This window comes from Pygocentrus nattereri, chromosome 14 (assembly GCF_015220715.1).
Source record: "Pygocentrus nattereri isolate fPygNat1 chromosome 14, fPygNat1.pri, whole genome shotgun sequence".
Lineage (NCBI taxonomy): Eukaryota > Metazoa > Chordata > Actinopteri > Characiformes > Serrasalmidae > Pygocentrus > Pygocentrus nattereri.
The window spans coordinates 20,459,671-20,480,300 of NC_051224.1; the positions used below are offsets into that span (position 1 = coordinate 20,459,671).

General features: G+C 40.4%; 1 protein-coding gene across 2 annotated transcripts; it reads left to right on the plus strand.

The window, feature by feature from the left end:
- Window positions 1-1,624: 1,624 nt before the first annotated feature.
- On the plus strand, window positions 1,625-19,024 carry srrm2 (serine/arginine repetitive matrix 2). 2 transcript variants are annotated; one of them, XM_037544515.1, is made up of 14 exons: window positions 1,625-1,822; window positions 3,139-3,393; window positions 5,420-5,515; window positions 7,038-7,223; window positions 8,713-8,802; window positions 8,930-8,995; window positions 9,172-9,201; window positions 9,787-9,900; window positions 10,051-10,183; window positions 12,669-14,725; window positions 15,189-15,884; window positions 16,400-16,462; window positions 16,658-16,768; window positions 18,482-19,024. In XM_037544515.1, exons 2-14 carry the CDS (start codon window positions 3,146-3,148, stop codon window positions 18,522-18,524), a joined length of 3,933 nt encoding a protein of 1,310 aa, XP_037400412.1. In that variant the 5' UTR covers window positions 1,625-1,822; window positions 3,139-3,145; the 3' UTR covers window positions 18,525-19,024. The 2 variants fall into 2 exon arrangements, with proteins under 2 accessions (XP_037400412.1, XP_037400411.1); XM_037544514.1 differs by having other exon boundaries at window positions 1,626-1,822; window positions 10,048-10,183.
- The last annotated feature ends 1,606 nt before the right edge of the window (window positions 19,025-20,630 follow it).

Sequence of the window (20,630 nt, forward strand, 5' to 3'; positions counted from 1 at the left end):
AGGGCAAAAAATGGACAAATCTGCCTTTGTGCACTTTTATTGTGGGGGTTGTATTAATGTTATGAATATAAAACGTTTTATATTTCTTTTTTATTGTTAAGTCAATGATTTTTTCACTTGTATTTATGTCGAAATGCCATTACAGGCCCTGCCTACCGCCCGATGACCGCGGGGATTGGCTCCAGGAGCCCCCTGCGACCGTGAGGGAGAAGAGGCTTAGAAAATGGATGGATGGATGGATGGATGGATGGATGGATGGATGGATGGATGGATGGATGGATGGATGGATGCCATTACAGGAACACTACAAGCCACTTGCCCCTCCTGCTTAGTATAGGTTCAAGGACCACCAAGGGGTGCTTCACGGCCCACTTGTGGTCCTTGGCCCAGTGGTCGAGAAACCCTGCTACAAAGCACACTTTTCAAAAAGGTTCTACACTGAACCATCTACAGCACATTCTCCCTCAATGTGGAGAACCCCTTCATGAAGCAAAGAACCCTTTAATCATGCGAAGGGTTCTTCGAGTGTTCTTGGTTATACATACAACCATTTTCTTTACTAAAGAACCCCTGAAGAACCATTTTTTAAAGTTCCACTTTGTGCATTACAACATAAAAGGGACTCCTGACGTTTTCTATTAAAAATACGGCATAATTAACTTGTGCTGATGTCAGTTATCCCGAGTTCTCCTTGAATCTCGCAGAGTCAGGGCGGCTCGCAGCAGCTGGACTCGTAACCAGACGTCTAGAGTTTAATACCCATAAATCCTTTCTCTCGGAGAGTTATTAGACGACATGGTTATGAAAATCCCCCCTGACGTCTGAGAGAGAGAATTCAACGAGCGATATAAGGTACAGTTTGTACATAAAACATATTTTAAAAGCAGGAAGGTTACATTCTGAACTGTGAGGCAAAATAGTCCGCTAAGAAAACGGATTTCAAGTTTTATTTTCGTTAACATTACATAAACAATCGGAAGACACATACAGCTACACGGAGCGTGAATAAAATACCAATATTTGTCCTTAATATGCAAAATATATGTACTCAAACGCATTTTTCTTTTTTAATATCGTCTTCAAAATGCACAGCCTATATGCTTATAAACATAAACTCTCACAATAACCGCGGCTACAGTTTTTACCAATCGATTAATCGGTTTAATGCTTCCTCCTAGTCCTCCCAGGAAGTTCCTACTTTATTTGTGTTCGAGTGGTTTCGGTTGGCAGTAATAGACGCTGGAAATAGTGTTTTTTGTTTACTTTTGGTTTTTTCCGTCATCAAAGAGACAAACTGAAGATGCTCATGAGACGAGTCAAGTTTTCACGCTGTTAACCTAGATGTGTCACATAACATGTGTTTATATCGGTATTTCTACGTGTAGATGGTTTTAGCGGCAATGTTAAGGTTCTGGGTGACTGATAATTGACATACGGCCAGTTTTCAGTTATCAGAGGGTATCATTACTTCTTGTTGACGCGCCACAAACTCAGAGACTCTGGGCTCTTTGAAAAATCCGAGTTTCCTACCGGTGAATACGACGGTTTGTGGTGGTTTCCGACGGGACTTGGAGGTAGCGTAAGCGCCGGGAGGCAGAATTATGGGAAATGTAGTTCATGATCTCGGCGCGTTTTATCGCGTGACGTTCCAGTGACGATATTTTCTTCATTGCAGCCCAAACGTTACGCACCTCGTTGTGATTTTACCAAACTGTTGGCTTTAATCGCGTCGATATTTCTCATCGACCCTGGTTCGGCTGCTTGTTGGCTGCCTGTGAAGAAACGCCAGTTCTCGTTGTCTCCGTTAACGAGCAACAAAGAGGTACGTAGTTAGCTGTTAGCCAGCTAGCCAACTTGGATATCGTTAGCAGACAGGCTCAGGATTAACGTTAGCTGGACGCTTTGGTAGCCCAGCGTTTAATTTGTGCCGAAAATAAAACCATTTCGTTCGTCACTGCTGATAAATGTTATATTCTGGACAAACCGCTTAATGCTTAATGTTCTTAGCTAGCAATGGGACTGGTAGCAGGTAGCTGGTGGCTAATTAACGCTAAGTTAGTCGTGGCCTTGCTGATGAGGCCAGATTTAGCCAACATTCAAATATCCAGTGTTTTTTTCCATCCGAATGGAGGGCTTTCCTGTTATAATGTTTCTTTCTTAAAGGTTAATTTGTCTTTATTGTATGCCAGTGAACGAGTTTGACCATGTCCGTTTGTTTCTCACGCGTTGTGCTGACCATTACTAATAACCAGTCGTGCCATGCCGGTTGGACAGCTAATGGCATTAACTTGTTTCCTTCTGCTGTATCTGTCTGCTTTTCCAAACTGACGGATACAGCCTTTAGTCATGAACGCTCAGGTATAAGCGTGTCTTTTCATGATCAACCCAGAACATCTTAAATGGGTCCATCTTTCATTCACTCTACCACGTTACTTGGTTTAGGCCCAGTTCTCCAAATTCGGCTGAAATTTAGTTTAGAGGGCTAGCCGTCGTAAATCTGTTACAGGACAAATTTCTACACAATTTAGTGGTTATTTTATCATCAGCATCATGGAGTTAATTTTTTTTATTTTTACAGTAAATAAAGTGCCAATTTTTGTGTTGTAGACATGGAGACCCCTGGTTTCTATCAGCACCATTGTAAAGAGTTTCTAACATTTTCTACTACTAACGACTTTACATCAAATCACTCTGAATGACTGCTTATCTCACAACAATGGAATTATGCAATTTTTTTGTGAAATTCCCATTTAAGTGTTCCCATTACAGCTGTCGGCCATATAGATTGGTAACGGTACCTTTGCTGGCATAAAGTATACCACACCTTTTGAGAAGTGGAAGATAGCCAGAAAGTTTTAGCTGACTTGGTGGAATATATAAGGCTGTTACCTCCTAGCAGTGGCATGTGTGTACTCGTTTTCTTGCCTCCTCTGTTATGGTGTTTAGACTGTTAAATCTCAGCTGTGTGAAATGAGTACCAGTTAGGAGATGGACTGTTATGAGATATTACTTCAGCCTTTTTGGCCATAAACATTAGTTAGTGATATTTTAATGCTACTGCAATTCACTTCTAGACATGTCATCATCTGAGAGGTGTCTAACATCTATTCTGTAATTTCTCTTTTCCTCTTTCTCCAGAGTAGAGATGTATAACGGTATTGGACTGACCACGCCGCGAGGCAGTGGCACCAACGGCTACGTACAGCGGAACCTTTCCAGCATCCGTTCCAAACGCAGCAGAGATGAGCGTGGAGGAGTGAAGGATGAGAAGGACCGAGAGCGGCTGGAGAGCCAGCTCAACCGGCAGCCCAACGCAGACATCCTGGAGCACCAGAGGAAGAGACAGCTAGAGGTCAAATGTGCTGAGCTTCAGGACATGATGGAGGAACAAGGGTAAGGTCGTCTTTGACCTGCATTGTCCCTTCATCCTCAGATGGATCAAAATGATTCTGAGACTGGATTTGCTGTGTGTCAGTGACTATTCTGGAAAGTTCCATCCCTGAATTGTGTCCCACTTTTTTTGCATAGTCCCTAATAGATTATCTTCAAATGCTTTACTTGGTAATAAATGATGTAAAACATGATTAGAGTCAGGTTTAGATTCTGGGTTGAAACTGTTGTTAGGGTTTAGGGTCAAATTTGGTAGAATCTGCTACACACATGCAACTCAATTTGTAAATAAAAGTTTAAGCCGGTCTTCTGAAGGTTTAGCACTCAGTATGAACCCAAGAATACAGAAAAGCATGTCCTCCTTATGCTAATTGTGCTCAGTTGAATGAAATGCCATCACAATTCTCGCACAGCTCAGCTCACAGACACTCCAGACTAAAAATTTCAGAAGAGGTGTGAAGAAATTACAGTATTTTGCAGGTACTAGGCAAATTTTTTAAACAAAAAAGATCATAAAGGTATCAAATTTCTCTTAGCATTTACATGGCAAATAATGGCATGTCTGACTAGCCTAGTGTCTCCTGAAAATAAAAACACATGCCATGTGTGACTGTCTCATGTGAATACCCAAATAATTCCCCAAAATTCTGGGTTCTAAGGGTTAAATTTCAGCAGAATGTGATCGTTTGGTTGAACTTCAGACAAGATGATTTTTTTTTTCAGTGGGCACCAAATTGAATCGACACATTTAAAAAAAAAAAAAAAAAAAAAAAAAAAAAAAAAATTCTCTTTCTATTTTCTCATCATCACCAGTGGACATATCCATGCTTCAAATGCCGTCTGCCATAGCAATGGTTGTGAAGTTGGACAAGCTAGAGAAACATATTGAAAAAGAAAATATAAAATGTGAGCTGTGCAAATGTTATGGCACATTTTATGCTCCCACCCATCCCCACTTTAAGTTTCCTGAAAAATGCCACAGTTAAGACATAATTAAGGCTCCCGAGTGGCGCAGCCTTCTAAGTGTTGGCCCTATTGTCAGGAGATCCCACCCCCCCCCCCATTACTCACTGCGATGCTAGTCAGAGCAGGTGTCTGTTAGCTGATGTAACAGATCTGTTGGTTGGCGCTTTCCTCTGAGTGAGTTCAGCTGTCCAATGACGTTGTGTGAGCGGCAGTTCAAAAAGATGTGGTGGTGTTTCACAGGTCTCGGGGGAAACCCGTGTTCGCCTTCACCCTCCTAGCGTTGGTGGTATCGTGTGATTGGGGGAGTCCTAACTAGCAGGTGGAATTGGAGACGACTAAATTGGGGAGAAAAGTCAAACAAAAGTGAAATTTAAATGGGGTGTTTTATTCTTTTTATGCCTACAACTGTATTTTTCTAGCTGATCAAAACTAGGCTGGTTCAAAACAACAACAGAACGAAATGAGTTTGCTACCATACTAACATTAGCTTGATTACACAACTCAGATGAGTCCCAGCGAAACATGGACAGGCCAGTTCACGCCGCCTTAATATTTAATATGATCTAAAAAACTTTTCCCCCACACAAAACTCTGGATATTGCTGTGGTACTTTTACCAGTAATGTTCAGGCTTTGTTTTAAAGCGAAACAGAAAGAACAGTGAAAGGGAGAAATGCTCCACTTTGCCAGCTGCATTCTAGACGTCACTGTATTTCCTAGTGATGTATTGCTGCCTCTTCACACAAACCTCCTTGTAATTTACCAAAAAATTTTGCTGGCTCTCATACTTTTAAATTGCCCCATCAGCTTAATGGGGATTTCCATTTAATTCTCATTTAATTGCTGTTAGTCTCTGCTGTACACTGACAAGGAAATGGGAACTAAGCCATCTTTTAAAAATAGGACCAGCTGTGCTCTCTTGGACTCCCAGTCATAATTGGCTCGATGTAGCAACTTTAATTACGGTCGTCTCTCAGATTTTTCCATAACTTTGTCAACAAGTGGTGAATTTTGGTATATTGAAGTTTGGTGATGTTGCACTCTTAATCTTTCCTCTTTGGTAGGTACTCTGCAGAGGAGATTGAGGAGAAGGTGAACAGTTTCCGTTTGATGCTGCAGGAGAAAGAGGAACCCCCTCCGCCACCTACAGAGAAAGCAGCGTGAGTGTTAATGATGGTTCCATTTCAGTGAAAAGATGTATGGAAAACTTGCTGTGTTTTGTCAGGTACAGCTTTTATGAAATATAGTGGCTGCCAATACTAATTGACTGCTAATCAAAGATGCATTTAAATTCTATTAAGGGGCCAGATTTAGCAGAAGCTTTCCTAGGCTTTTTTCTTAAGACAAACCTAAGAGTGTTCTTAAGTGCACCCCCCAAAAAAACAAAAATACGAAACCAACAAACAAAAAAAATGTATGTTTCTCAAATTATTTTTACAGACAATTCAGTTTCTTCTGCTCATTTAGGGACAAAATAAAAATCAAACAAAAACATTTCTTCAAGCAAGCGCTAGAAATTAAGGTGGGGGAAAGCATCTTGGAAAGTATGATCACTGATATCGTGATAAAACCTTATTTCAAACTCTTTCAACCATGATATTTTATGACACTCCTTAGAAGTTGAAGTTTATCTTGCCTATCTTATCTTTTAACTTGCCTTTTTGCTCCTATAGTCCAAGACAATAGAATGGTTATAATGTGCAAGAACAATTTTATTTATTTTTTTTATATATAAGAAAACCACTTTAAAAATAGTTGAAAAGAACATTTTAGAAATATTAATAACAGAATACTTTTTGGATCATTTATTTTTCATCATTTTAAGTATGATCCTTTTGTGAATCTGGCCCCAGATGTTGCAGAAACACTATTACCGCTGTTTTTTAGTACACTGTTTGAAATAAAGGTTCTGTTCGGGTTTTTCGTTTATCAAGGTACAAACAGTGTAAATGTTCCCTCAAAGGTACAACAGTGGTTTTTCCAGGTAAAAAGCCCCATTTGTACCTTTTCATAATCAAATGTTTTAAAATAGAATAGTAAAATAAAAAGCCTGGAGGCGAGTCGGGGTGTGTGGAGTCAACACAACTTAGAAAATATCATTTCAGTGGATTATGGTTCAGTTATGCTTCCTGACTAAAGGTACTGGGTACCTTAAGGGGACCACACCAGTGATAAGAGGGGTCCTGCCCCAGTGACTGTTTACTACCTTTATTTTTGAGAATGTAGGGAACACTGTACCCCTTTGTGCTTATAGGTGCCTTCTTAACATTGCTGCGTTACCAAAAAGTATATTAGTTATCGATTCCTTGTTGGTGCGTTGGGAAAAATGTATTTAATGACAATGATTTTTTTTTTTTTTTTTTTTGGTGTGTGTTTTCCTGTTGCCATCTTGGTGTTGGTGTTAAAGCTTTAAGAACTTAAAACAACATACTTCTCTATACTCTCTCATCAGCTTTACATAGCAAACTAACTGCATTATATGTTTAAGTATTTCTGTTATATGCAGAGACCGGTGTTATGATTGCAAAACCAAAATTCGCGCTAAATGGCTCTCAAGAGTTAAGCATAGTCAAGTGTGCCAGCAGTTAACATGATCTAATCAACATTATTAGGCATATTAGCATTGTATGCTACCCTAATAATTAGAAAATCTTTCATGCTTTCTCTTTCTTTTCTTGTCAGTGTGACTGAGACCCACGCGCTTGCTGCCGCTAACCAGCAGAAGAACGACCGGCTGAGGGAAGCCTTTGGTATCAGCTCAGACTACGTGGATGGCTCCTCGTTCCACCCTGATAGAAAAGAACGAGAGAAAGAGAAGAGAGAGCAGGAGAGGTTGGAACGGGAGAGACTGCAGCAGCAGAAATATCAGTGAGTGTATATATATATATATATATATATGTGGATATATATATAAAATGTGTGTGTGTGTGTGTGTGTGTATATATGTTAATTTACAAAGGCAACGCGAGTAATTATTTAGCGTCTTTCATACATTGCTTTCCCTTAAAGATCTGCTCTGCCTTTTGGTAGAGCACATTTTGAGTCATTGTACACACCGAAGAGGCATAACATTATGATCAGCTTGTTGTTTCTACACTAAGCTCCACTTACTGTATAGGTGCACTTTGTAGTTCTACAGTTACAGACTGTAGTCCATCTGTTTCTCTGCATACTGTTAGCCCACTTTTACCCTGTTCTCCAGTGGTCAGGACCCCCATGGACCCTCACAGAGCAGGTACTATTTGGGTGGTGGATCATTCTCAGCACTGCAGTGACACTGACATGGTGGTGGTGTGTTAGTGTGTGTTGTGCTGGTCTGAGTGGATCAGACACAGCAGTGCTGCTGGAGTTTTTAAACACTGTGTCCACTCACTGTCCACTCTATTAGACACTCCTAACTTGTCAGTACGCCTTGTAGATGTAAAGTCAGAGATGATGGCTCATCTGCTGCTGCACAGTTTGTCTTGGTCATCCTCTTGTCCTTCATCAGTGGCACTCCAGCAGGTGTTTAAAACCTCCAGCAGCGCTGCTGTGTCTTATCCTCTCAGACCAGCACAACACGCACTAACACACCACCACCACATCAGTATTACTGCAGTGCTGAGTGATCCACCACCCAAATATTACCTGTTAGTATGTGTTGCACTGCTCTTAGTGGATCAGACACAACTACAGTCTGTAATTATAGAACTACAAAGTGCAACTATATTGTAAGTTGAGCTGATAAAGTGTACAGTGAACAAAGAAAAAAGGTGGTCATAATGCCTGATTTAGTGAATATTCTAATTTTCCAGCAAAGTGCCATTTGGTAGATGTGAATATTTAAAAAAACTGTGGGGCCAAAAAGAAATGAACAAAAAAAATCACTTGTTTTTATCATTAATATTTCCATTGCTTTTTTTTCTTGCTGAGGGTTAAAAATGATAATACAGAGTCAGTGTTTTAAAATAAAGAAGTGTAGAAAATAAACACATGAATAAAACAATAGATTTAAAGGAGAAACTAACTAAATTAAAAATCAAATTAGAAGTTAGATTAGAATAAAGAAAAGTGTGATTACATTCATTTGTAAAGCGTTTTGATTCTTCCTGTCACTAAAATGGTGGTGTGGTCATACAGTGAAGTCACCTGAGACAGATGGACTGTCAAGCCAATAAAGCTGTCTTGAATAGGGTGTAGTAGAGTGGATTGGGATCTAGGCACGTTATTAGAGGACACTTGAGTGTTGGAGATTACGGACTGGGTTTATCTTAGTGTAGCTGTTTGTCATTCTCTCTTAGTCTCATGTGTAGCTCAATATTTAGTTTTTTTCCTCCAAGCTCTATTTTAAGCTGCACTTTTCTGCTTTTCTTTACAGGATAATAGAAGACACTGATGAGTCAGATTCATCATCTACTCTGAAACAGAGCCGGAAAAAGAAACGAAAGAAAAACAAAAGCAGAGACAGGTAAAAGAGGATGGCAGATAGAAGAATAACATATTTGGTCTGGGATTATTGATGCCATTTATGTTTTGATCCTGCTGTGATCTTTGTGTTCTCTTTGTTTTTCTTTCTCACTCACTCACTCCCTCAGCTCACAAAGTCCCTCACCTTCTCCTCGGAGAGAGAAGAAAAAGAACAAGAAGAGGAAAAAGAAAAAGTACGCTAATGATTCATCTCATGTGCTGTTTAAAGTAATGCAGTGTTATATATTACTAATATTATGGGGATACATAGTCACGTCCTCTAGTGTTGGGTCCTGTTTTCAAGACTGTCATTATATGTTTCGTATCTGTTTGACTTGTGTTTTCTTTTTTTTTTTTTTTTTTTTTTTAGGGAAGCATCAGTACAAAGTGACCAAGCAAGGTGAGTCATTCCTCATGTTTAACCTCTTACTCTCCAGCGTATATTCTGGTTTGTCCATCTGAATTTACATGACCAAATCGTAAGGCAAATTATTCAGTAACTGCATGAAATAAATTTAAATTTATATTTTTATTCATTTTTTCAAAAATCTCGCCTCAGATTAACAGAAAATGTTTTATGATGATAAACATATTGCTATATGCTTACAATTTACTGCTGAAAGCCAAAAATCTAACCCTAACCCAAGATCACTGAAGAGACGCCACCTGTTTATAGTTTATAGCCCAGATTTGTGGAAAAATGGGTTGACTTTCAATAAAATAATTGTAAGTTCAGGTTCTTTTATTATACGGGGTTTGAAATCACATCATCTATTTGACTGGAAAGAAGAGTTACAGCCTCATACAACACCGCCTTTTGAATGTATCTTATGAAATATGAAAGTTATGAAGAATATGACTTAGTGCGTTATGGAACCATCTGTGGTCTCAAGGAGTTGAAGAGGTTAAATCAGTTTATTTCTTGAGTGTGTTTTGTAAATTAATGTCTGTGGTCTTTTTTTTTTTTTTTTTCCTCTCCATTCAGTTCATCTGAGGATGAGCAGGTATCGAAGCGAAAAAGGAAAGGCAGTGATAGCGACGCTCCTCCTCCCACAAAGAGCCGTAAGCAACGCAGTGCATCGTCCAGTTCGGCACACAGGTATGAGGATTCTCTAAAAAGGTCATGCTGATCATATAAATAAGAAAATACAAAGTGTCAGAATCTAAGCAACAATATAGAATAAGTTGATTCTAATAACTTAGCAGGTTTTTATTTTTCTTCTGACATATTCCTTTCTCTTGTCAGCAGGTCACCAGCCCCGTTAAGGGAAAGGCAGCAGAATGCGGCTGTATCCAGGACAGAGGAGAGGAGGAGGGGCAGGTCTCCTGACCGAAAGGCCCATGGCCGTCAGGAAAGCCCAGAAAGGTTGGAGATAAGAGAGGTAGGAAAAGAGCAAAGCGATATCAGAAGCAATGCTTAAATGCTAATATGTTATCAAAGGGACATTTGCAGCTTAAAATGCTATCATGGTATGCTGTAATTGTTTGTCTGTAAAATTGGACAAAAATATGAACAATATTCGGAGTTCAATTTGGCTGCTACTAGGGTTAGATATGCAACACACTTAAGTCCATGTTTACAGATAACAGTGTGTCATACAGTGTGAAGAAACCACATAAGCAGGTCTGTTTGCACTTGCTTAAAGAGTACATCCATCCTTGATTCGTACTGGTCCCAAGTCACAGGGTGGATCACAGATATGTGTGTGCAGAGGCAGGGCTCTGAATCCAGTGCAAAATGGTGAAGACTTGGTGGATCTTGGCAAGACATGTAAAGCGGGCAAGTTTTTAAATTTTGGCAGAGGTGTACAAAGTACACATCATGTACTTAAAACATTACTCCAGTAAAAGTAAAAGTCCTTACTCTAGACCTCAACTTGAGTAAAAGTATAAATGTATTTGCATTCAAATGTACTTGAGTATCAAAAAGTACTAAAAGATTAATTATGACTGTAATGTCCTGTTATCATTTTTGTAACAAGACTCACTTCGTGAACTCATTTTAGGTGAAAATCCTCCAGTGTCTCTCTTGGTAAACCAGTCTTTTAATAGAATGTCATTAATTAGTGATGCTGACGTCTATTAAAATGATCATAAGCACAAAACACTGAAGGTAAACCGTTTCGATCAGGGAGAACCGAGTGGCTCTGAAATCACTTTTACACACAAGCAAAGTTTCAGTTTAAGATCACTTTGTAAATTAGTTACAAGTTGAATGAAAACTGGCTTTAAACTCAGGATCAGAAATAAGTTTCCTTTACTGTATTGATCTGTAGGTCTCTGTTCATAAACATAAACTAACCAAAACTAATTCACTATAAAATGAAAGTGTTTGTATAAATTCAGTAAAAAAGAAACGTGCCAGTCTCGACTGCATGTGTGTACATATTTCTATATTGTGGTCTATTTACAAAGTTAGGTTAGTTCTTCATTTAGGTGACGTATGTGCTCCCAAATCTTTACACTGCTGCACTGATGTTGAACCGTGTGCTGCACTGGGTCGGTATGACCAACAGGTCAAAACAAGCTCAGAACAAAGTGACCGCTGTGCCCTGATTGGTGCTCTTGCTTTGCACTTCTTTTGATTTGATGTTACATTTTTATAAACACACAAAACAAAAGGAACAACAGATTTTGAAAAATGTAGTGAAGTAATAAGTAAGATATTTGAGTTTGAAATGTAGTGGAGTGAAAGTAAAAAGTCACCCAAAATGGAAAAAACTTCAGTAAAGTACAAATACATGAAAAAAACTACTTAAGTACAGTAACTAATTACATTTACTTAGTTACTGTCCACCACTGAACTTTGGACTATTTCTACAGCTTAAATTGCCATGCCTACTTTTACATAAGCGGTGAATAGAGATCCTCACTTTGTCTTCATTTTGTAATGGATTGGGCTGTGGCTACAGATTTCCTCCTGTACTTCTAAGGGTCTTGGAGAGTCAAAACTATGATTTGACCAGGTGTTTTCAGACAGTACAATTTTTGTTGTTTGTCCAAATCATTTATACAAAATAATAAAACGAAAACTGTGTAAATTTGATTTTTGACCAAACTGTTTTAGAAAGGATTGATGGCTTTCTTTTTTTGTCAGCCTTATTATCATTTGTGACTGTCACACCATAAATGGATGTATTTGGCCTTGAGCTGATCACGGTAGTATTATGAGTCACCCTTAGTTACCATTGATGGTGATTGTCAATCCAGATAGGAGTTTTACAGGTCAGAAAATGGTTGACTGCAATGTTAGATGGACAAATGGACAGTAATATTTGTCTCATGATCTTCTTTAATGTGTAGTATTTATTTATTTATTTTTTGAATAAGCCCTGTTATGATGTCTAGCTTCAGAATATCCTGTAGTGACATGAGGCAGTACTGCTGCAGCCAATTAGCACAGAATGCTTCTCACTGAACATAAATGAAAGATTAAATAGTTTAGAATTTGAGTTAATAAAAAGATAGAATACATCATTAATAGTATAATATTAATTTAAAAAATAATAGCTTATTATAACAGTCACTGCTGTCACATGGTAAGCTTTAGCCATTTTATGGATAGGCAAAAAAAAAAAAAACATCCTGATCTGCTGTTAATGTGTTATTTCTTCTACCTTCAGCACTATCAATTTAAACTAATTACAAAGTTAGCTTAAACATTTCTCTGCTTTAATTAGCTTCTCTGTAGCCACATTACCTGTTGCATTGAAACTGGTTACTAGAGAAAGGTGCTGTGAAGTTTAACCTCTCAGTCAGTATTTGCTGCTCCTGTCATCGTCCTCATGGCTCGGCAGTTAGACAGTAATATACCACACACCCTGAAGCCAAGATGGTTTATCAAGCTTATGTGTTTCTCTTTTTCAGAGATCTCCAAGACATTCCAGGTCCCCTGAGCGAAACAAGAGGGACAGAGAAAGAGATCGAGAACGTGAAAAGGATCGAGAAAAGGAGCGAGTGAAAGAAAAACCCCAGAGAGGGCGGCACGATTCCTCGTCCCCGTCTCCACCCCCAAAACAACAGCGGGACAGAAGAGCACGGAGCGAGGAGCGGGACAGAGAAAAGGCCCCTCAAAGAAAAAGACACGATTCCTCATCTCATTCTCCATCTCCTAAACGTCAGAAAGACAGGAGGCAGAGGAGTGTAGAGAAGGAGCGCGAGGATGAGAGGAGGAAGAAGGACAAATCACAAAAACGGCATGATTCGTCATCATCCCCATCACCTTCGCCACAGAAGGACAGAGCACGGAGAGAACATAGCAGAGAAAAAGACAAAGGGTCTTCCCTCGCGGCTCCTTCAGACAGACACCGGGAGAGAGACGGAGGAAGAGACAGAGATGGAGGAAGAGAGACAGACAGACAGAAGGACAGAGATAGAGACACTGCACCCAGTCGGAAAGACGATAGAACGAGAGAGAGCGATAAAGGTAAAGAAAGGGGCCGAAACCACTCCAGTGACTCCACCTCGCCTGCCAGGCGCTCACCATACTCAAACAGAAGGCAAAAAGAGACAGAGCGCGAGAGAGAACGAGTTAAGGAAAGAGAGCGGGAAGAGCAGAGAGAAAAGGAGCGAGCGAGGGAGAGGGAACGGGAGGAAGCAAGGAGGCAAGAGGAGAGGAGAAAAGAGCGAGAGAATGACAGAGAAAAAGAGAGAGAAGTGTCCAGGTCCTCCTACGACAAACACTCTGAAGAGCGACGCTCTGGAAGAGACAGTGAGGCTGAAAGGAGGACAGACAGAGAAAAGGCAGTCGCAGAGACGGAAAGAAAGGAGAAAGGGATAAGGGAAGGGGATGACAAGCTGGGAAGAATGAAGGAAAAGAGCCCGCAGGAGAAGGAGAGGAAGAAACAATCGACGCAAGAGAAAGAGCGGGAAATAGACAAGCCAGAGAAGAAAAGCAAACCCAAGGCTACAAGCAGCAGTAGCAGCAGCAGCAGCAGTAGCAGCAGTAGTGATAGTAGTGATAGTGACAGTGACAGTTCATCCTCATCATCCTCCTCTTCTTCTTCTTCCTCATCTTCATCATCGTCTTCATCATCTAACGACGAAACGGAGAAAAAGAAGGATGTTTCAAGCGAAAACAGCGGCTATGGTACGCTGGTGCCCCATGCCCTCATAGCTCAGGCTGTGGCTCGGAGGGAAAAGGAGAAAGAAGGAAGTGATGGGGATAAAGAGAGAGGGAAGGACAGATACACTCCAACAGTGCAGGAAAGCGTGTCGGCTCAACAGGACCATGCTTCTTTCAGTAGAGAAGAGGAAAGGGACAAGAGAAGCAGAGAGCCAGACAGGGAGAGAAGGCCAGTGTCGTCAAATTCCCCTCCGAGACCAGCTCAGAGGGATCGAGGAGCAGAGAAAGGGAGGGATCGAGGTAATGAGAGATACACGCCCACAGAAAGCTCCAGCCCTCCTCGGTCACCTCCAGTACAAAGCAGAAACAGAGAACGAGGCAGGTACAGTCCTCAACCGACCACCAGGACCCAAAGCAAAGAACCTGAAAGGCACAGAGACTACAAGAACCGGTACACTCCTTCAGAGCTCGAACGTGAAACGGATCGCTTTTCGCCCAGCAGAGACAGGAACCGACAGAGTGAAAGAAGAACGCCGCTTTCACCAAAGGCTAGAAGGAGGGATGACGAATCCCAGATTAAACGAGCGTCACCCCCTTCCCGTTCCCCTGCTCGCCACACGCCGCCCCGGCAGTATCAGGAGCCCCCACGCTCCCCCAGCCCAAGACGGAGGGGCAGGAGACCCTCACCATCCCGTGTCTCGCCTCGCTCACGCCGGGAGAACAGCCGGGAGCGACTCAGAGAGAGGGAGAGAGATAGAGGGAGGGCAGGAGACAGGGAGAGAGAGCGAGAGCGCTCCAGAGAGAGGAAGACGAGAAGCAGCAGGTCTCGAAGCCCACGTAGACGAAGCCCCCCGTACAGGTAAGAAACTAAGACTAAGGATTTTCTATGGTTTTTATTAGAGCCCTAGTTTTTATTAAAGGGATATGACTGCACAAAATGGACATAATGTAATTCAGTAAAGCTGCTGCTGTGTAAACGGACAGTTTTTAAGCAGAAAAGAAAATACAAAATTACAAAAACACCTTTCACTATTGTGCAAAAACAAAATTGATGAAATACAATTCAGAAAGTAGAAGTAGGTTTACGAAAGTAGGTTTTTGTTTTTTTTTGTTTTTTTTTTTTATTTTAACATTGCATTTCTGCCCATCTAATTATGTCTAGGTTGATTTTTTTGACCATGCTCATCATTTTAAACTGATAATAATGCGGCATATTAATAATGCAGAATGGGGAAAAAATTGATTTCCAATTACTTTTTTTCTTTACAATAATTTTATCATTTCTTTAATACTTTTTTTTTTTCTTCTTCTTCTTTACCCAGGTCACGTCGTTCACCTTCTCCCGCCCACTGGCGTAGAAGCAGCCGGTCGTGGTCCAGAGAACAAGAGCGAGAAAGAGAGAGGGAGAAGGAAAGAGAGAGGGAGAAAACCCGTGAGCAAGAGAAGGAGCGTGAGCAGCAGAGAGAGCGGGAAAGAGAACGAGAAAAAGAGAGAGAAAAGAAAGCAAAATCACCCCCACGCCGCTCTCCATCTTCCTCCTCCACATCATCCTCCTCCTCTAGTTCATCCTCCTCATCCTCACCGTCTCCTCAGAGGAAGCTGACCGGAGAGAAAGGGATGAATCCTAATTCACAGAAGGACAGAAAAGAGATTATTGAGTCAGATAAAAGGTACAGGTCTCGATCAACTTCTCCCCCTCAAACTCAAGATACACGCTGCCCTCCGAACCAGTCTGGCCGCTCAAGAGACCAACTTCAGAGATCCAGGTCACCAGCTGTTAGCCAATCAGAGACAAGAGAAGCATCAAGGGGGGAGAGATCTAGAGGCCAATCACCAGCAGCTTCAAACCAAAGGCAACCAATCAGAGGAGAGAACACAGTGAATGGAAGACCAGAGAAGGATACCGCAGCAGAGCGGAAGAACAGCAGGAGCAGCTCCAGCTCATCTTCTTCCTCGTCCTCTTCATCGACATCATCTTCGTCAGAGAGCTCTGACTCTGAGACAAAGAAAGCGAAAGGGTGCGTTATAAGGGTGTAAGGATTCATCTGCATTAATTTGTATGCAAGCTATTACACTAAAATTCAAAAAGCAATGAGGTAATTTTTTGGCAGAAATATAATTTTGAGTCCAAAAGAAAAATCCAGCTTGGTCTATTTTCTGTTTCACAACAGTTTACATTGTTTTGGTTAAACACTTCAGGGTTGATGGAGTGTAAATTGTGTAGTCTTAAATTTCAACATGATGTATTTTGGCACGATAACATTTATTTAAAGGAAAAAAAATGTTTTTATATATATATATTATATATATATATATATATATATATATATATATATATATATATATATATATATATATATATATATATATATATATATAAATAAAATAAAAAGCCTGAATGAAATGTAATTAACACTCTTGGTATTGAATAACTTGTAACGATGATATAAACAGATGGACTGATCTGTAAATGAAATTAGGCCTAATTTTCTGGTTGTCCTTTGTTTCTTTGACGTTTCCACTTGTCTCACAGGCCTGATGAAGCAGCAAGTCAACACTCTTCCTCATCAGAAAGTGAGAAAGAAGAGAAGAAAAGGTACCATAAGATATTACACTATTTTGCTATATTCTCACAGTATTCTATTTCATATCTCATATTATGCTTTTTTTTTTTTTTCTCTTCCTCACCTCCTTAAGGCAACTGTTCCCCCGTCACCTCCCATACAGACACACACACACAATATACTCAGTGGTGCGTCTGTTTTATGCTGTTTTTGTTCTTTCCTCTCAGCCCACCTCGTCGGCCGAGAGTTCCAGCCGATTCGCTGAGAGACTCCAGGTCACTCAGCTATTCTCCTCCTGCCAGGCAGCGCAGGACTGCCCGTTCCCCTCCCCCTCGAAGGTGAATGAGAAGTTTAATAATTTGGTAGAAAGTTTAAAAGCTGTGATCAGTAGGCTGCCGAGTGGCACAACCATCTAAGCGTTGGGCCTGTCATCAGGAGATTGCGAGTTCGATCCCTGGTGATGCTACAGCCATCCGTAGCCGGGAGTTCAAGAGAGCACAATTGTCCTCACTCTCTCTGGGTGGGTAGGATGCCCCCTCTTGTCCCCTCATTACTTAACATGATGGTAGTCAGTGACGGCGTCTGTTAGCTGACGTAACAGATCTGGCGGTTGGCGCTTTCCTCTGAGCGCATTCGGCTGTCCAGTGACGTTGCGTGAGCGGCAGTTCGAAAAGCAGCAGTGGCTGGTAGCCTGTGCTAGCCTTCACCCTCCTAGCGTTGATGGCATTGTGTGATTGGGGGAGTCCTAACTAGTGGGTGGATTCAGAGACTATTAAACTGGGGAGAAAAATCGGGTAAAAAAAAAATGCGATCAGTGTCTGTTTGTAGGCTGGCTATGAGTTCACTAGGTGCAGAATTTTGTTGTACAGCTTGTAAAGGTGTTTTCCAGTGATGCATATTGAGTAACAGTGAACAAACTTGCACAAAACACATTAATGACATGAATTACAGGTGGTTGTTGTTGGTTGTGTTCAGTTAAAAATGTAAGTACTGACACTTTGAGGGTGTGCTTGGAAAAATGGCTTTCTAAATTTCTGTTAAACATTGCAGAAGTGGCCAATAGGGGCAGCCATTAGCATATGTCTGATCAAGCAGGTCACCAAGGTTGTTCTATTCAGTAGAGAAAGATACTGAAAAATAAGAAAGTACAGAGAAATTGTACATTGAATTCTAAAATGAAAGTACTCTGTAAAAATGTTACTCAATTAGAAGTTAGTTAAAGTAAAAACCTGGAAGTAAATTTAAACATAATTCAGTATGTAAAAGAGACGAACATTTTAGCAGAACATTGGGTCCTGAGCTTGGTGGAGTTTGGTCCAGTGACAGATGGACTAATTGGTACTGATATTGACCCTGAGACATACTAACATAGTTCTATGCAGTATAATTTCACTCTGAGCTGAATTTGGTTGGATGTTTAAAAATGATGAATTGAAATGTATGGAATCTCCAGCCAAGTATTTATTAACAAGTATCGATTTTTGGGCTCCCAAGCGGCACAACCGTCTAAGTTCGATCCCTGGTGATGCCACTGCTATCAATGTCTGGGAGTCCAAGAGAGCACAGTTGGCCTCGCTCTCTCTGTGTGGGTAGGATGCCTACCACCCCAAATCTGTGGAATAGTAAAGTACAGTTACGCAAGTATTTTCTACCCCAAGTGACTGATCAGATTCAGAATCTAAACCAGGATCGCTTTATTTCGCCAAATGTTGCTCATATAAGTAATTTGTGTTGGTAATTGCACACACGCATGACATGCAACATACTAAACAGCCCAGACAAGCACAGACTGTTAACAAAGAGCTGTAGTGGAGCTGATGAGTGTGAATATCTGTACATAGGAAAATATGATTACATACAGAACATGTTACATTTCTGCAAATATTTATCTGTAAAGCTGTGCCAAGGTTGAATTTAGTGTGGTGTTTGTCATTACACTGTTGTAATGTTCTTGTTTAAAAGGTTTTTTGAATTTCAATTCAAATTTATAGCAGTCTGCTAAGGCTTTATGTGCTTCATTGACCTTTTTTCTTTCTTGCTTTTTTTTTTAGGAGGTCCAGAAGCCGATCTCCCAACAACAGGAGGAGAAAATGAAGAAAACGGTTGCATCTAACTGTACATCAGCTTCCTTTGTAATCCCCACAACCCACCCCCCGCTCTTGGTTCTTTTCCCCCGTCCCCACCCGGAGTACCACATGATGCTTTAAGAAGATGTAAAGCAGAAGCGGATGCTTCATTAATTTTGGCGACACATGAGCCGCGAACTGGAGGAAACATCTCAGAGATCCCTGTTTTTTTGGCGTTTGTTTTGACTTTTATTATGGTGTAATTCAAATGCAAGCAGAGAGAGAAGTAGAGCCACCTATGTGTCACTTACTGTTCTGTGCCACTAGACGCCGAACAAAGTTTTTCCCATCACACGTCACAAACACAAGAGACCAGAGCTTCTCTCTGCCCTGCTGTTCTGAATGTAGATAAACACTTGTAATTGGTATCTGAATGGACAGTGTCCTGCTTACATGTCTGTGAGTAGACCCTAATCTTTTTGTTTCTCTTTGTGCAGAAAAAAATGAATAAAAAGAGGTTGTATCTTCCTTTGTAGACTTTTTTTTCCCCAGTTAGTTATGCTGTGAGATGCGTTGAGATCTCCTATTATTTAGCCTTCTGCATTTACACGCCTACAGCCTTTTTTCTACCTGTATAAGAATCATACGTAAGCGTTACGGTCGTGTTACACATGGCATTATAATACAAATACTAGGTAAAAAAAAGAATTGAGTTAATATTGCAATTCTAAAGTGAATCGGAAATCAAAATGAATCTTTTGGCCTTGTTGTAGTTTGTCTCTGATCATACTATTTATCAAATGTTTACAAGACAGTTGTTTACCTGTAGGCCTCGTTTTCTTGCACCGCTTCTAAAACCAGCTGAAAAATGATGGTAACCAAAGATGACATACAGTGGTGCGTGAAAGTTTGTGAACCTTTTAGAATTTTTAGATTTCTGCGTAAATTTGATCTAGACCTTAAACAGGTTTTCACACAAGTCCTAACAGTAGATAAAGAACATGTTTATCCTCTGACATTCCAAACCTGATAGACCAGCTGGGAAATCTGCCTGCAGTATGGAATGTTTCATTAGCATTTCATCATGAGTTTAAAAAAAAAAAAGTTTATTTTTTCTGTTTATATATTTTCTGCTGAATTGTCAATCGTTTCATGGCTTATTTCAGTGAATTTAGCTACGTGACGCACCGAGGCTGTTCTATAAGCACATGTCGCTCACGCCACACAGACGCAGCTTCGGGCCTTAGACTAGAAACGTTTAATTGAACATGTAAAAAAACTAAAGTTTACATTTTTACGCCAATTGATGCAGTAATTAGATTTTTTTGGGTTGAAATGTAATTTTTGCCTGTAAGCTAGTAATTTTAATAATGCTAATGGGCAATTCCACCAAATTTTAAAAACCTCTGCATAGCTCAGTCGCCAGGATGTTAGAGCGCTTTGGTGTGAAATGCTTAATTGTAGAGAAACTTGCCTACTTGGATAACCTTGACAGCGCTGGTGACACGAGCCAGGAGATGCAGTTTACAGTGAAAACAGTTTTATTTACTTTACAAAACCACCAGTGAACCTAAATGAGCCTTCTGACTATTTAAATGTGACCGTGGTGTTGAAATAGAAGTAAATCTGGGAAAACATGAGTTTTACTGGTACTGTTTTGCCTCACAGTGCCCTGCATGCATCTCTCCACCACGAGTGTGTAAAAATGTTTTAAGCCAGAATATTTTCATAAAACTCGTAAAACTGTCTCCAACATCAGCAGTGAATCCATAACCATTTCATGTAGTAACTTTCTGTGAGGGAGCTTTTACAGGCATTAAACTCTTCAGACGTCTGGTTCCTATCAGTACTGCTGTGGACATTTCAAACCAAACCACTCTGAATGACTGTTTTCATCTCCATGATTGACTGATGCGGAGGTCTTGCTAAACCGGTCGAGTTCCCCTTTAATGAAAACCATTCGTTCTTAGTGATTAGAGCTGAAATAGTGAATATATATACATGTTAGAAATTCCTTCCTGAGGCATTGTTTTGTTTTCGTGAACCAAAGATCTGGAACACACTACTAATAAATATGTCAGACTGTCAATGTTTTTAAAAAACAGTTGAAAACATTTCTTTACTTTAGTGTTTA